Source organism: Brassica napus, chromosome A2 (assembly GCF_020379485.1).
Source record: "Brassica napus cultivar Da-Ae chromosome A2, Da-Ae, whole genome shotgun sequence".
NCBI classification, from domain to species: domain Eukaryota; kingdom Viridiplantae; phylum Streptophyta; class Magnoliopsida; order Brassicales; family Brassicaceae; genus Brassica; species Brassica napus.
In genome coordinates this window covers 12,776,666-12,791,751 of record NC_063435.1, presented here as the reverse complement: position 1 = coordinate 12,791,751, position 15,086 = coordinate 12,776,666, and the positions used below count along the sequence as shown (strand labels likewise).

Sequence of the window (15,086 nt, the reverse complement as noted above, 5' to 3'; positions counted from 1 at the left end):
AATGCAAGGATATATATTTACAAGACGGTTTCAAACTATGGAAAGCATAATTAATCAAAATCGACATTAAAAAGGACATTTGATGATAGAAATGTATGAAAAAAGTATAAATATAATGATAATCTATTTTGAAGTAAAATACTCATATATACCAAACATATAGTAAAAAGAAATACTCATCAGAATGTTAAAACACATACTATCACAAAAAAAAAATATAGATCCCTGCAACTTTACATATGTTTACATTCCAACTTCCACCATTAAAAACATCACAATAACTAAGGAAATAGCCATTTGAAGGATGAACTTGATTTTTTTCTCCAACCATGTAATCAGATTGAACACTATCATCAGTGCAATAGTACAAATAAACACAAGTAATCACTTTCTATATACACATGGATTCAAACTTCAATAAAAGAAAACATCATAATAACACTGTGTGGGCTTAAAAACATAAAAGTAGAGTTAATTCTTCTTTTCCATTACCATATTCTCCTGTGATTTCAATCTAGCTGTCCATATTTTTGAGTAATGGGTCCTCTTTCTTTATGAATAATATATTACCGTTCCTAGATGATGTAAACGTCCCAAACGCCACCACTACTTCAGAATTGCACACTGGTCAACGCCATTGAAAGTTAAAAGATTTTAAGTTTTTTTACAATCAAAATGTGATGAATGTGATCAATCTTAGAAACCACCAACAGATTAGAGTCTCAACCAAGGAAAGCAACAAAACTTCAGAGAGATCAATCAGATCAAAGGAGACACAGGGAATGTCAACTAATGAGTAATGACTCAATAAAAATCACGATTACACATAATAAGGTTAAGTAAATTCGAGAAAATACAATATTTCTTCAAACTGAGATCTAAGTGTTCATCAGATGATCTTGATCACCATGAGCTACTGTATAATCTTGAGTGCATAAAATCATGAGGAGTTTTACAAAGAAGCCCTAACAGATCTCTATTGGCAGTATGCCCACCTCCACTCACAGAACACATCGTCCATACACATATGTAGAGGAGGTGGACAGAATGCCAAAGATATCTATAAGAAACTCTTTTGTCAAACCGGCATGATCAAAACTTTCTTCTCTTTCCTTTCCGTCGTATGTAATCAGGAGAGGTACACAATAAGGAGGAACGGGTTTTATTTTGACTAAAAGGAAAAAGGGTTTTCATACAAAAGAAAGGCGAGAACCTTTTTCAACAAAAAGGAGAAAGGCGAAAACCTACAAAGAGAACAATAGATGAGAGAAGCGAAAGATGGGGAAGGGTGAGAATATTTATTAGGTTGCGAAAGAGGCAGATGGGGTTCTCTTAATGATGGTGATGTACAGTTGTTGTTGTAGCAGGAAATTTATGAACCAAGTATTTTTTTTTTTCCAAACGAAACCCTAGAATCTAGATTATGTTTAAATCAAATGAAAGAGTGATCTATTTAAATATTCGGATTCAAACAGATATAAGAGCAATTCCAATGGGAGTCTTTAGGAGAGTGTCTCAATGTTTAAGAAAATAAAAGTTAAAAGAAAAATATGGGAGAGAGTGAGATAGTATAGAACCTCTTTAGAAAAATATGTGTTGCCTTTAAAAATCATCTAATTTTTCTATAAGAATTTAATTTTCTAATATGTGGTATTAGAATATTATTGTTTGGGAAGTGAGAACTCCAAATTGAAAAACTCATTGATAAAGTTGCTCTAAGAACTAACAACTACGAACATAAAAACAGTGAAGGAGTGATTGGATTTTTTATTTGAGGTTTTTAGTTTACTTTTCTCGTGGTGGTTTCTTTTGCAAATGTCAAAAGAAATTCAACGAGGTTCTCTTACCGTTCGGTTTCCTTTTCATACCCATTTCTGAGTTCTGACCACAAATTAAACGGCTCCATCTCTAATTGACTACTGTTAAGAATATTAATTTCTAATGATATTGAACTGAATAGAGTGAAAAAGTTATTAATTTTATTGACAAACTGCGACAAACATATTCTTTGAAGTTTGAACTTTGTTATGAAACTTCAGAATCGTGATACATAATTAGTTATTGGTTAACAGCTATACAATGTAGACGTTACCGTAAACTATCAAATCAAAAAATTTAATCGGTAACGTAAAATACTTAAAATATAAACTGGTTATAGCTAAATATTTATCTTTTTTTTTGTCACGATCTAAATGTTTATCTAACTAGTCTTTAAAATACTAAAATGTTACAATCATAAATTTAAGTCACGACTTTTTTTAAGCTGTGTTGTACGTAGATTGATAATGTGTCAATGAGAGTAAACGTTTAGTGTCTCGAACTCATTGAGTCCCGATATTTTATATGGTAGTTGCAATGTTGCATGATCCATAACAACCATTGATTATACTATATTCCCAGGGCTATATTCACACGTTGGCTGGTGGAAGTTTTTTTTATTCGATACATGGCCCGACGTACAAGTTTGGTATTTTTCTCCTTAACGCCAAACTTTAAGATGTCTTGAACACATTACGACACGTCCAAATTAATTTGAAGCTATTAATACCATCTCGAATATATTCATCTATTTTTACCATGAAAATAGAAAAAAATATTTAATAGAGATGAGTTTTGCTCAAATATATTTCTTAAAACAGAGCTGTATAAATATAAAGTAAAATATAGAAAAATGCTATATTTCTTATCTATAAATAGAAGAAAAAAATAACAATTCTTATGTTAGAAGCATAAATAGAAATTGATTGGAAATGCTCTAAGAATTAATAGAGAGATAAAGGGAGTCTGTTTGCTTGAGATTTTCAAAATATTTTGAAATCTATACAGATTGTATCGTTTAAAAAAAATATATGTAGAAAAAATATAACCAAAGAAACACGAAAAGAAAAACTTTTTTTTTGGTCTTTAATTTGCACATTTGTTTTGTTTTTGCCTCGAGAAATATTTGTTTTATAAGTACTATAGTAGTATATTGTTGAGAATCATGTAAAATTTCCAATGTCTGACTTCTGTTCATGTGCGGCAACTTCCAACTGATGGGTCCATCCTCCACCTAGGAGAGGATTGCAGAATCCAAGGCTATGTAAATGACTAAATGTAACACCAAAATTTAGAATAAAATATAAGTTCTGCCTTTTTGACCTAGCAATTAACCATGATACGCTATAAATTCCACGAAGTATTTCTCTTTAAGAATAAGGTCTGTCCCTATTGTTTTAGCAAAATGCAATTAAATTGACATCGTTTATATAATCATATTTCCCTTCTGTCTATTGATATGTCGCACTCATCACTCCCACAACCTGCAAAGTCTCATTTATTCCTTGTCACAATTTTTCTTAAAATCTTTCTTTCTTTCTTATTTTATTCACTGGTATTTTCTTTATAAACGGAACAAACTCCAATAAAAATGGACTTTTATTATTAGTAGTGTGGATGAGAAACCAAATGCATGCCTTGCGTCATTAACTGCAACACCTCATAATTCTTCCCACTATTTATTGCCTCAAAATCTACCACTTCCATCCAACTTTCTACACATTAAATTCTCACATTTTACTAATTTTAAATCCCCATCTTTATATCAAACACTATACCATAATGATTCGGTTACTTCGACTGTATTCACTTCTTTGAACTATGCAAATAAGTCTTATACATATGCTTTTACCAAAACAAAACAAAAGCCATATCATACTTATGTCCATGTCTAATTTTACTATTTCAGTTTTCGCAAAAATAAAGTTCAGAGATAAAATTTTGCTTTACACTGATAGAAAATTTCTGTGTTCTGTAAATTTTGTTTTGTTTGATAATACTAAATTGTATTTTAAAAATAATAATTAATATCTGAATTATTACTGATGAAATTTTATTTTTTCTATAAATTAATATATATGATATAAATTTTATTTATTTTTATTATATGTGTATACATTTAGAAATTATTTTTATAGAACAAATCCTCTACATATTAATTGAGAAGTCATTTTATTGATTTCTGCTGATGTGTCGCTTATAGGTGAAGTTTCAAGAAATTGTTATAATTTGATTGGTTGATGACTTTTATTAAATATTTATTTTAATCAAATCTAAAAAGAAAATGAAGCTCTACAACCAATTAATACAAGTTACCAAAAAAAAACTAAGTAATATTACATATAATAATTTATGGTAACTAATTACATAATTATAGAAAGAATATATAATGTTTTATCAATTTTTTTTATAAATTATTTATTTTTAGTTATTTAAAATATTTTATATACTTTTATAGAAATAAATATAATGGTTGTATATTCTATATACATAATCAGATTTGCATATAAGGCATTATTAGAAATTTAATGTTTTTTTTTAAAACCCCCACGAGATTTATAAATCATTTATAAAGATTTTGAAATTATTTAAAACATTTTTTCGTTCTGGCATACAAAATCATTTTATTAGAGTTTCTAAATTATTTATGAGACTTTATCAAATCTATTTATATAAATCTTGAGGACATCTTCTATCGATGCAAACCCCTATATATTAATTGAGAAGTCACTTTATTGACTTCTGCTGACTTATCGCTTATAGGTGAAGTTTCAACAAATTATTATAATTTGATTGGTTGATGATTTTTATTAAATATTTATTTTAATCAAATCTAAAAATAAATGGAAACTCTACAACCAATTAATACAAGTTACCAAAAAAAACTAAGTAATATTACAAATGATAATTTATGGTAACTAATTGCATAATTATAGAAAGAATATATGATGTTTCATCAATTTTCTTTTTATAAATTATTTATTTATAATTATTTAAAATATTTTTATATATTTTTATAGAAATAAAAATAATGGTTGTATATTCTATATACAGAAGTAGATTTGTATATAAGGCATTATTTGAAATTTCTCCAATTACTTTTACTCTAATACCTGCCTCTCATAAATATAAATGATATTTTCTCTGTTCCTTAAAGATCCATTTTTAAAAAAAAAAAATTGTTTCAAGAAGATACATTTTTTACATTTTCAATATATTATTAATTAATGAAAAATTGTACTTTTCAAAAAATACAATTGTGTTTAATAAATTCTCATTGGTTAAAAGTTATTGGGAATAGTTAATTAAGAAAAACAATGTATTGGGAAATATAATTTTAAATGTTTTTTTAATAAGTGTGAAAAAAATATAACATGGATCTTTTAGGAACGGAGGGAGTATAATATTTATTGATTTTAAGATATAAGTTTTGTGTTTCAGTTACCTATTTTATCTGTAATAATTAAAGATGACAACTACATAAAATAATAGTTTTTGAAACTAAAATATGATAAAAAAAATTAGTATGATATTTTTTTTAAATGTAAAAATCTAAAAAATTCAAATCTTTGTAAAACTGAGAAAAAAAAATTTAGTAGAGGCAAACACGTAAAATATGTGGAAAACGTTGACCATTTGGTAGGTATCGGACCAAACCAGCTAATGGGGGATGTGCTATACTACGGCGACAACCACTCGGCAGTGGTGCAGTTGCACGGCAGAGCTGACATGGAGAAGCCGATCGACGAGAATCTCAGTGGAGGCAAGCTGATTGTGCTCGACGTCGGTCTGAAACATTGTGGCCCCTGCGTCAAGGTTTATCCGACAGTGCTGAAGCTGTCCCGGTCAATGTCGGAGACCATCGTGTTCGCTAGAATGAACGGAGACAAGAATGATAGCTGTATGGCATGGGTGGATCTGAGAATTTGGGGGCTTGAAACATTTCTTAAGAATTCTAAAAATTTTGGGGACCAGAATCAATGTTTGGGGCTTAAACCTATGCAAAAAAACCTCTAAAATTTTTGGGGGCCGAGGTCAATGTTTCATTCGGCTGTCCCCAGATCCGGCCCTGCTCTATGGAGATTCTCAAGGACATGAATGTTATGGAAGTACCCACTTTCTTGTTCATTACAAACGGTGATATTTGTGGCCGGTATGTTGGTTCTAGTAAAGGAGAACTCATTGGAGAGATTCTCCTGTATACAGGCGTTCGTGTCACTTATACTAAATTGTCAACTTGATTTACTAAAAGGAAAATGATTTATGGTTTTGTTTGTACCATCCGAGACATGTTTATATTGAAAACAACAAAATATTGTGATTCTTGGTTTGATTTGGCTTTGTACTTTTAACTTTGAAGGCACCGAATTTGAGTATTTCGGTACGAGAATGAGATGTAAATTGATTTGTTACCTACCCAATGAAGATATTGTGTAATTCTATAAATAAATATGAGCACTAATATCATTTTATATGTGATACGAAGCATATGTTATTTAATGGTTGGATTGTGAATTACATTTATAATATGGACAGTTAGTTGGTTCTTGTCATACACGATGTCACCATGAGTAAAACAACATTACTATGTAACTGTAAGAATGTAATTGATCCACAGTTTTTCCTAAGTGCCACCAACCATTCGCAACACTGGGAGCAAACACTCACATGGTCTTTCAAAAAAAAAAAAACACTCACATGACCACAACTAGAGATGAGAGATTAACTAAGCCAACCCAAATTATTAAAGAAATAGAGTGGACAGCCGTTAAAAAGAGGAGAAAAACATATCTCGTGAGGGAGTAGTAACCGTGAATTTAAGACTCACTGAACTTCATTTTTGTCACTAGTTTATTGTTATTTTAGGCTTCTGTTAGATTGTAAGTGTTGTCATCTCCTTTGTTCCAGGCTTCCAGCTAACTTGTTAAAAATCATATGGTCTTAAAAGTTAAAACCATAGCGGCTACGTTTATGTATCAAGTAGTTCAAAAAACAGAACGTAGTGAAAGAGAGATTTTATTTAGCAAATAGCAAAATTGAACCAAAACACATCTATACTATACTAAAAGTAAGATATCCTTATCATATAGCTATGCCACGTATTACAAAATAATCAACCAATCATATTCTTTTTTTTTTACACATCAGATGGGCCTCAACGTGTGGGCTTCGTCCTACTTCTGCTGTTCACGTTTGAGCTTCGTCTAGCAACTCTTTTCAGCTCCGGGTCCGTTATCCCCGAAGACTTCGACCTCTCTATCGACTTCCCCTTCTTGATATCGTATAGGTTGTTCTTTGTCGCCGTCGCGTGTGAGGCGCTGTAGCTCCTGAAGTCTCCGGCTCTTGGACCCCCGTCGTAAGGCTGGATCTGCATCCCTCCGTCTCCATACGGTGTTCAAACCAGGTTGACTTCTACATAATACCAAATACATCTATTCCAATATCTATCTCCCTCTTCACATCTCCTTCCGCTCCTCTCTACTCCAATGAACCACGCCGTGTCTGCATCTATCGGACTCGCACCTTCGGTCTCTGTATCGTGTTCCATTTGCTATGTATTGGTTTCTCATCAGTTTTATTTTCTGATTGTTTTGTGTTTTGATTCTTCTGTAGAGAAACGAAAAGCAGGATCTGAAGAAGCTGTGGTGTGGTGTGGAGATGTCAAAGGAAGGTAGCGGTGGTGGTGGTAATGGAGCCGAGCAAGAAGAAGAAGAAGAGAAAGGCGGAGAAGAAGAGAAGACAGAGATGCGAGGAGGATGGAGTCGGAAGATGACGACGGCTGCGTAGATTAGGTTTTGGTTTATTAGTTTTGGTTTAGTTAGGTGTTGGTTTAATCTGTTTTAGTTTTTGGTTTAATGTATTCTGGTTTATTAATTTTTTTATCCTGATTTAGTTTTATACTTAATTGAAATCTAATTTTAATTAATAAATCAATTTCATTTTTAATTAAAAAATTAATTTTCGATTTTTTTCATATTTTTTATTAATTAATTTTATTAATTAATTTTAATTAGTTATTTTAACTATTTTATTTTAAATTACAACATTAATAAGTGTTTTGTCCGCACATGCAGACATAATTTTCTTATCAATACTTATTAGTTTATGTCTTATTAATCTAAAACAAGTATACCAAATTATTATTTATGTTTTCAAATAGTTACTTTAAACATCAAATATTTATATATGTCAAATATTGTTTTATCAAAATATATACTTATTATGCTGTTAAATTTTTTAAAACGCTCATATTTTAGAAATAGTTTAGAAAACATCTTAATATAAATATTTTTTTAACTAATATTTAATTATATTTTTTTGCATCTTAATGTATAACAAAAATTTCTTTTCAGATAGCAACATTATATATATAAGAATTATCTTATTTTAAAAGTAAGATATCCTTATCATATAGCTATGCCACGTATTACAAAATAATCAACCAATCATATTCTTTTTTTTTTACACATCAGATGGGCCTCAACGTGTGGGCTTCGTCCTACTTCTGCTGTTCACGTTTGAGCTTCGTCTAGCAACTCTTTTCAGCTCCGGGTCCGTTATCCCCGAAGACTTCGACCTCTCTATCGACTTCCCCTTCTTGATATCGTATAGGTTGTTCTTTGTCGCCGTCGCGTGTGAGGCGCTGTAGCTCCTGAAGTCTCCGGCTCTTGGACCCCCGTCGTAAGGCTGGATCTGCATCCCTCCGTCTCCATACGGTGTTCAAACCAGGTTGACTTCTACATAATACCAAATACATCTATTCCAATATCTATCTCCCTCTTCACATCTCCTTCCGCTCCTCTCTACTCCAATGAACCACGCCGTGTCTGCATCTATCGGACTCGCACCTTCGGTCTCTGTATCGTGTTCCATTTGCTATGTATTGGTTTCTCATCAGTTTTATTTTCTGATTGTTTTGTGTTTTGATTCTTCTGTAGAGAAACGAAAAGCAGGATCTGAAGAAGCTGTGGTGTGGTGTGGAGATGTCAAAGGAAGGTAGCGGTGGTGGTGGTAATGGAGCCGAGCAAGAAGAAGAAGAAGAGAAGGCGGAGAAGAAGAGAAGACAGAGATGCGAGGAGGATGGAGTCGGAAGATGACGACGGCTGCGTAGATTAGGTTTTGGTTTATTAGTTTTGGTTTAGTTAGGTGTTGGTTTAATCTGTTTTAGTTTTTGGTTTAATGTATTCTGGTTTATTAATTTTTTTTATCCTGATTTAGTTTTATACTTAATTGAAATCTAATTTTAATTAATAAATCAATTTCATTTTTAATTAAAAAATTAATTTTCGATTTTTTTCATATTTTTTATTAATTAATTTTATTAATTAATTTTAATTAGTTAATTTTAACTATTTTATTTTAAATTACAACATTAATAAGTGTTTTGTCCGCACATGCAGACATAATTTTCTTATCAATACTTATTAGTTTATGTCTTATTAATCTAAAACAAGTATACCAAATTATTATTTATGTTTTCAAATAGTTACTTTAAACATCAAATATTTATATATGTCAAATATTGTTTTATCAAAATATATACTTATTATGCTGTTAAATTTTTTAAAACGCTCATATTTTAGAAATAGTTTAGAAAACATCTTAATATAAATATTTTTTAACTAATATTTAATTATATTTTTTTGCATCTTAATGTATAACAAAAATTTCTTTTCAGATAGCAACATTATATATATAAGAATTATCTTATTTTAAAAACTTTTGATAATTTAATTATATTATTTTAGAATCAACCATTTAATATTTAACATAACATATAAATTTTACATGATTAAAAAAATGTTTTTAATTATATATAAATTCATAAAGCGTATTCTTTAAAATAATAAATTAGCAAATTAGTTAGGAAAAAAAAAAATTAATTAATAAAAAATATGAAAAAAATCGAAAATTAATTTTTTAATTAAAATGAAATTGATTTATTAATTAAAATTAGATTTCAATTAAGTATAAACTAAATCAGGATAAAAAAATTAATAAACCAGAATACATTAAACCAAAAACTAAAACAGATTAAACCAACACCTAACTAAACCAAAACTAATAAACCAAAACCTAATCTACGCAGCCGTCGTCATCTTCCGACTCCATCCTCCTCGCATCTCTGTCTTCTCTTCTTCTCCGCCTTTCTCTTCTTCTTCTTCTTGCTCGGCTCCATTACCACCACCACCGCTACCTTCCTTTGACATCTCCACACCACACCACAGCTTCTTCAGATCCTGCTTTTCGTTTCTCTACAGAAGAATCAAAACACAAAACAATCAGAAAATAAAACTGATGAGAAACCAATACATAGCAAATGGAACACGATACAGAGACCGAAGGTGCAAGTCCGATAGATGCAGACACGGCATGGTTCATTGGAGTAGAGAGGAGCGGAAGGAGATGTGAAGAGGGAGATAGATATTGGAATAGATGTATTTGGTATTATGTAGAAGTCAACCTGGTTTGAACACCGTATGGAGACGGAGGGATGCAGATCCAGCCTTACGACGGGGGTCCAAGAGCCGGAGACTTCAGGAGCTACAGCGCCTCACACGCGACGGCGACAAAGAACAACCTATACGATATCAAGAAGGGGAAGTCGATAGAGAGGTCGAAGTCTTCGGGGATAACGGACCCGGAGCTGAAAAGAGTTGCTAGACCAAGCTCAAACGTGAACAGCAGAAGTAGGACGAAGCCCACACGTTGAGGCCCATCTGATGTGTAAAAAAAAAAGAATATGATTGGTTGATTATTTTGTAATACGTCCATTTAATATTTAACATAACATATAAATTTTACATGATTAAAAAAATGTTTTTAATTATATATAAATTCATAAAGCGTATTCTTTAAAATAATAAATTAGCAAATTAGTTAGGAAAAAATAAAATTAATTAATAAAAAATATGAAAAAAATCGAAAATTAATTTTTTAATTAAAAATGAAATTGATTTATTAATTAAAATTAGATTTCAATTAAGTATAAAACTAAATCAGGATAAAAAAAATTAATAAACCAGAATACATTAAACCAAAAACTAAAACAGATTAAACCAACACCTAACTAAACCAAAACTAATAAACCAAAACCTAATCTACGCAGCCGTCGTCATCTTCCGACTCCATCCTCCTCGCATCTCTGTCTTCTCTTCTTCTCCGCCTTTCTCTTCTTCTTCTTCTTGCTCGGCTCCATTACCACCACCACCGCTACCTTCCTTTGACATCTCCACACCACACCACAGCTTCTTCAGATCCTGCTTTTCGTTTCTCTACAGAAGAATCAAAACACAAAACAATCAGAAAATAAAACTGATGAGAAACCAATACATAGCAAATGGAACACGATACAGAGACCGAAGGTGCAAGTCCGATAGATGCAGACACGGCATGGTTCATTGGAGTAGAGAGGAGCGGAAGGAGATGTGAAGAGGGAGATAGATATTGGAATAGATGTATTTGGTATTATGTAGAAGTCAACCTGGTTTGAACACCGTATGGAGACGGAGGGATGCAGATCCAGCCTTACGACGGGGGTCCAAGAGCCGGAGACTTCAGGAGCTACAGCGCCTCACACGCGACGGCGACAAAGAACAACCTATACGATATCAAGAAGGGGAAGTCGATAGAGAGGTCGAAGTCTTCGGGGATAACGGACCCGGAGCTGAAAAGAGTTGCTAGACCAAGCTCAAACGTGAACAGCAGAAGTAGGACGAAGCCCACACGTTGAGGCCCATCTGATGTGTAAAAAAAAAAGAATATGATTGGTTGATTATTTTGTAATACGTGGCATAGCTATATGATAAGGATATCTTACTTTTAGTATAGTATAATAAATCAATAACCTAGCTAAAAGTCTCAAACTTAATAAAAATATGAAAAATAAGAAAAACTAACTAAATTTTAATATAACATATAAATTTAGTATTTTAAAATAAAATTCGTTTTTAATATATATAAGATTCATTAAGGATATGTTTAAAATTAATAAATTAGTGACTTAGTAAAAAATAAATAATAAATCAATAATTAAGCCAAAACCTAATAAAAACATTGTATTTTAAAATAAAATTCGTTTTTAATATATATAAGATTAATTAAGGATATTTTTAAAATTAATAAATTAGTGACTTAGCTAAAAATAAATAATAAATCAATAATTTAGCCAAAACCTAATAAAAATATGAAAAATAAAAAAAAATTACCTAAAAGGAAAGAAAACATGACAAATCAGCAAATTTAATTCTCAAATAATATTTTACAATAACCAACTAAAATATTTTAAAATTTAACAGATAAGTTTAAAAATAAAACAATTAACATAATAAATAAATATTAAAAAATAAGCGAAAAAAACTAAAAATATGGAAAAGCTGACATATAAACCAAATCACTTCATAAATAATAGTATAGATATTTATGTCATTATAAAGTATTTTACAACACTACAAAACAGCTATGAAAAATTACATAATAGCCGACAACAATATTTACACATTTTAGGGCAATGGAAATAAAAATGATGGTTTTGAGGTGCCTGATCCGCAAGCTCTGCTCAACACCATATGATAAACACACAAGTTTAATGTAAAGGTGACTGAGCACAATCTATCTGGCAGGACATGAGTGATAACCGTTACGAAAGTCATGTCTCCATCTGCTCCACCATCTATACCAGAACCAATAGCAGATCCGATTATTGGCTTCTCATCTTTGCGAAGACTGCATGGTTCAACAAACTTATTAGTTTTCACTTTTCAATATTTTTGGTTCTGTTTGACTCTTCCTTCTCAAATTGTTTATTTTATACTTTTACATTTACTTTGGAAACAGTTTGGTGTTTAAAACCTTTATAGTAGTACGATATAATATCAAATAAAATTTGCTCCCATATATTTAATAATAGGCATCATATAATTAACATCTGCATGAGTTTCACATTAAAAGCATGCAACTACAATTTTTTAGTTTTAATTACCGGACCCAAATTAGTTCAAACGAGTAATATTTTCTGCCATAATTAAGGTCAAATATTAAAAGAGTCAACACATAATATCTTTCACATTTTTTTTAATATCAACATTGAAACAAAACTTAATTAAACATATCAAATAAATTCTTAATATTATTTAAAGATTTAAATCCTAAACATAATATATTTAAACCTATTTTCCGCGCGTAGCGCGGACAAAGACTCTAGTATTCATAAAGACTAACTAATGAATGGAAAATGATGATTCTTTCAAATAATAATAAAAAAGAATGGAAATGATGATATATATGGGCACCATTTAGCATATATACATAATAACAAAATCCAGATTCACTCTGTATGATGATCATTATACGATTTAATTTGCAGTGACTTACCTATTGAAATAAAATGGAGATGTAACTTCAAAGGTCAAGAGGTATGAAGATGAAGTGGTTTTGGTGGATCCATGGTTCTTCTCTTCCACAAGTTAACTTCATTCTTAGGCTTCATACTCAACGGAGCTGAGAACGGAATTATTACGTCATCTTCTTCCTCTTCCTTGCCTCTTAAGCAACCTCCTCTCCTCTCATCATCGGAAAAGTAACCACGGCGATGATCAGCCGGAGACTCTTCTTCTTCACGTTTCATCTCGACCTCCCAGTCAAATCTTCCTAAACCATCACGGCTGCTCGCAAACTTCTTCATCTGACCTAACGACGGCACCGCCGCGGAGGTAACCACCGTAACCGGCTGTTCAGTCACGGCGGCGGGATGGGGTTTTCTAGACTTGTTACCTCCAGCCGATGACGAGAACGAGAAGAGACGTTTGAACTTTGAAAAACGACCTTTGTTATCATCTCCTTTGGTTAAAGAGGAAGAAGATGGTTTAGGGTTTTTCTTAGGAGAGGAGCGTTTTGATTTAACGAGCTTGATCTGGCCGATGCAAGAGACTTTAGGTGAAGTGGGCTCGTCCCAAACGGCGTCGCTTTTGTTTCTCCTTACACGAGCGGCGTTAGGAACCAAGACCATAGGACCGGAGAAATATGCTTTGTTGGAGGAGGACGACGTTGTATTGTGGTTGTGGTGGAGATCTTTTCCGGGGCTAAACGGCGGTACGCGATGTCCGAAGGACATAGCTTTGGGAAGCATCTTCAAGAGCTTGTTCTTGTTCTTTGGTTTTGAAGTTGAACTTGAAGCATGGTGCTTATTGTCCATTGCTTGGTGATTCACAGCGAAATCGAAGACAGAAACAGAGGAGTTCTGGCCTTTTTGAGATGTTCAAGAAGGAAACAACGTTTGAAAAAGTCAACGATGATGCCTGGATTAGAGGAGTTTTGGTCAAATCAAATGTTAGTTAAAAGGCAAAGAAGACCTTTGTGCCGATTTATAAAATCTAATTTTTAAAGCAAGTTTCCTTTTCTTGTTAACTATCTAAAACACGTATTTGGAAAGTTTGCATAATAAACAAAGAGACCAAATTAAATAAAGTCTCATATAAAAACTTTAAGAAAATACAGTTGAAATTTATAGATTGATCTAATTCATTTTAAATTTTATTTTCAATTATATATCCCACATTTATTAAAAGATTAATATATTTTCTGAAAAATTCTTCAAAGTAAAATTTCCTTTTTATGCAGATTGCGAATTTGACTTTAACGTGGGCCATATTACCCCGTAAATCAGAATCGTGTTACTTTGAAACGAAGTAGAGTAGACTAATTAACAATTTACCGAAGTAGTTTTTTTTTATTTCTGCAAATGTCTCACATAATTCAAGTATTTTTCCTTTGTTAACTAGGCAATCTAAAAGTCTTGTAATTGTTTTGACCCAAAAAAAGTCTTGTAATTGTAATAACTGAAATAAAAAATGTACAATCGAGATGGAACTGGACGTTTGACACATTCCAATAGTTGTGTGTATATAAAGTTATTGAAGTGGTAAACCCTGGCCAGAACTAGTTAATATAATATGGTTTACTTTTTCTTGCGATTAATCAAAGAAAACTGTAGTCTACATGACCCGAAAATATTAATATCGAAGAATATATCAAAGCACGAACAACCGTAAGCCGTTTTTAATTACGATGAAAATTTGACAAATACAAAATAAAAAAAGACTGGTGTCAGTTGCTCATGAGTCATGAGTCCTGCCCTGAAAAACTCCACAAAACCAAGGGCTGGAAACCCAAAAAAATAAAGGCCACCTAGTAGTTTTAAACATGCTACCTTGAAGTGGTTTGCTAACTAGCTTAACCATCTAAGTTATTGATACAACTTAGTAGGAGTA

At 31.6% G+C, this 15,086-nt stretch overlaps 1 protein-coding gene and 4 long non-coding RNA genes across 5 annotated transcripts; 2 read left to right on the top strand and 3 right to left on the bottom strand.

The window, feature by feature from the left end:
• The first annotated feature begins 6,906 nt into the window (after window positions 1-6,906).
• On the top strand, window positions 6,907-7,674 carry LOC111206412. The gene is made up of 2 exons (XR_002658649.2): window positions 6,907-7,346; window positions 7,432-7,674. It is a non-coding gene; the product is annotated as an uncharacterized LOC111206412 (long non-coding RNA).
• A 569-nt stretch (window positions 7,675-8,243) lies between these two features.
• On the top strand, window positions 8,244-9,035 carry LOC111214556. The gene is made up of 2 exons (XR_002663942.2): window positions 8,244-8,671; window positions 8,757-9,035. It is a non-coding gene; the product is annotated as an uncharacterized LOC111214556 (long non-coding RNA).
• Window positions 9,036-9,830: 795 nt separating this feature from the next.
• LOC111200260 lies at window positions 9,831-10,582 on the bottom strand. Its single transcript, XR_002653846.2, has 2 exons — window positions 10,159-10,582; window positions 9,831-10,073 (listed from the first exon to the last, which is right to left on the bottom strand). It is a non-coding gene; the product is annotated as an uncharacterized LOC111200260 (long non-coding RNA).
• A 218-nt stretch (window positions 10,583-10,800) lies between these two features.
• On the bottom strand, window positions 10,801-11,647 carry LOC111200259. Its single transcript, XR_002653844.2, has 2 exons — window positions 11,179-11,647; window positions 10,801-11,093 (listed from the first exon to the last, which is right to left on the bottom strand). It is a non-coding gene; the product is annotated as an uncharacterized LOC111200259 (long non-coding RNA).
• A 568-nt stretch (window positions 11,648-12,215) lies between these two features.
• LOC111209026 (uncharacterized protein At1g76070-like) lies at window positions 12,216-14,276 on the bottom strand. Its single transcript, XM_048758036.1, has 2 exons — window positions 13,192-14,276; window positions 12,216-12,543 (listed from the first exon to the last, which is right to left on the bottom strand). Exon 1 carries the CDS (start codon window positions 14,009-14,011, stop codon window positions 13,226-13,228), a length of 786 nt encoding a protein of 261 aa, XP_048613993.1. The 5' UTR covers window positions 14,012-14,276; the 3' UTR covers window positions 12,216-12,543; window positions 13,192-13,225.
• Window positions 14,277-15,086: the final 810 nt, after the last annotated feature.

Bases quoted from the DNA above. Each gene is read 5' to 3' on its own strand.
- LOC111209026 (XM_048758036.1), bottom strand. From the start codon at position 14,011: ATGGACAATAAGCACCATGCTTCAAGTTCAACTTCAAAACCAAAGAAC.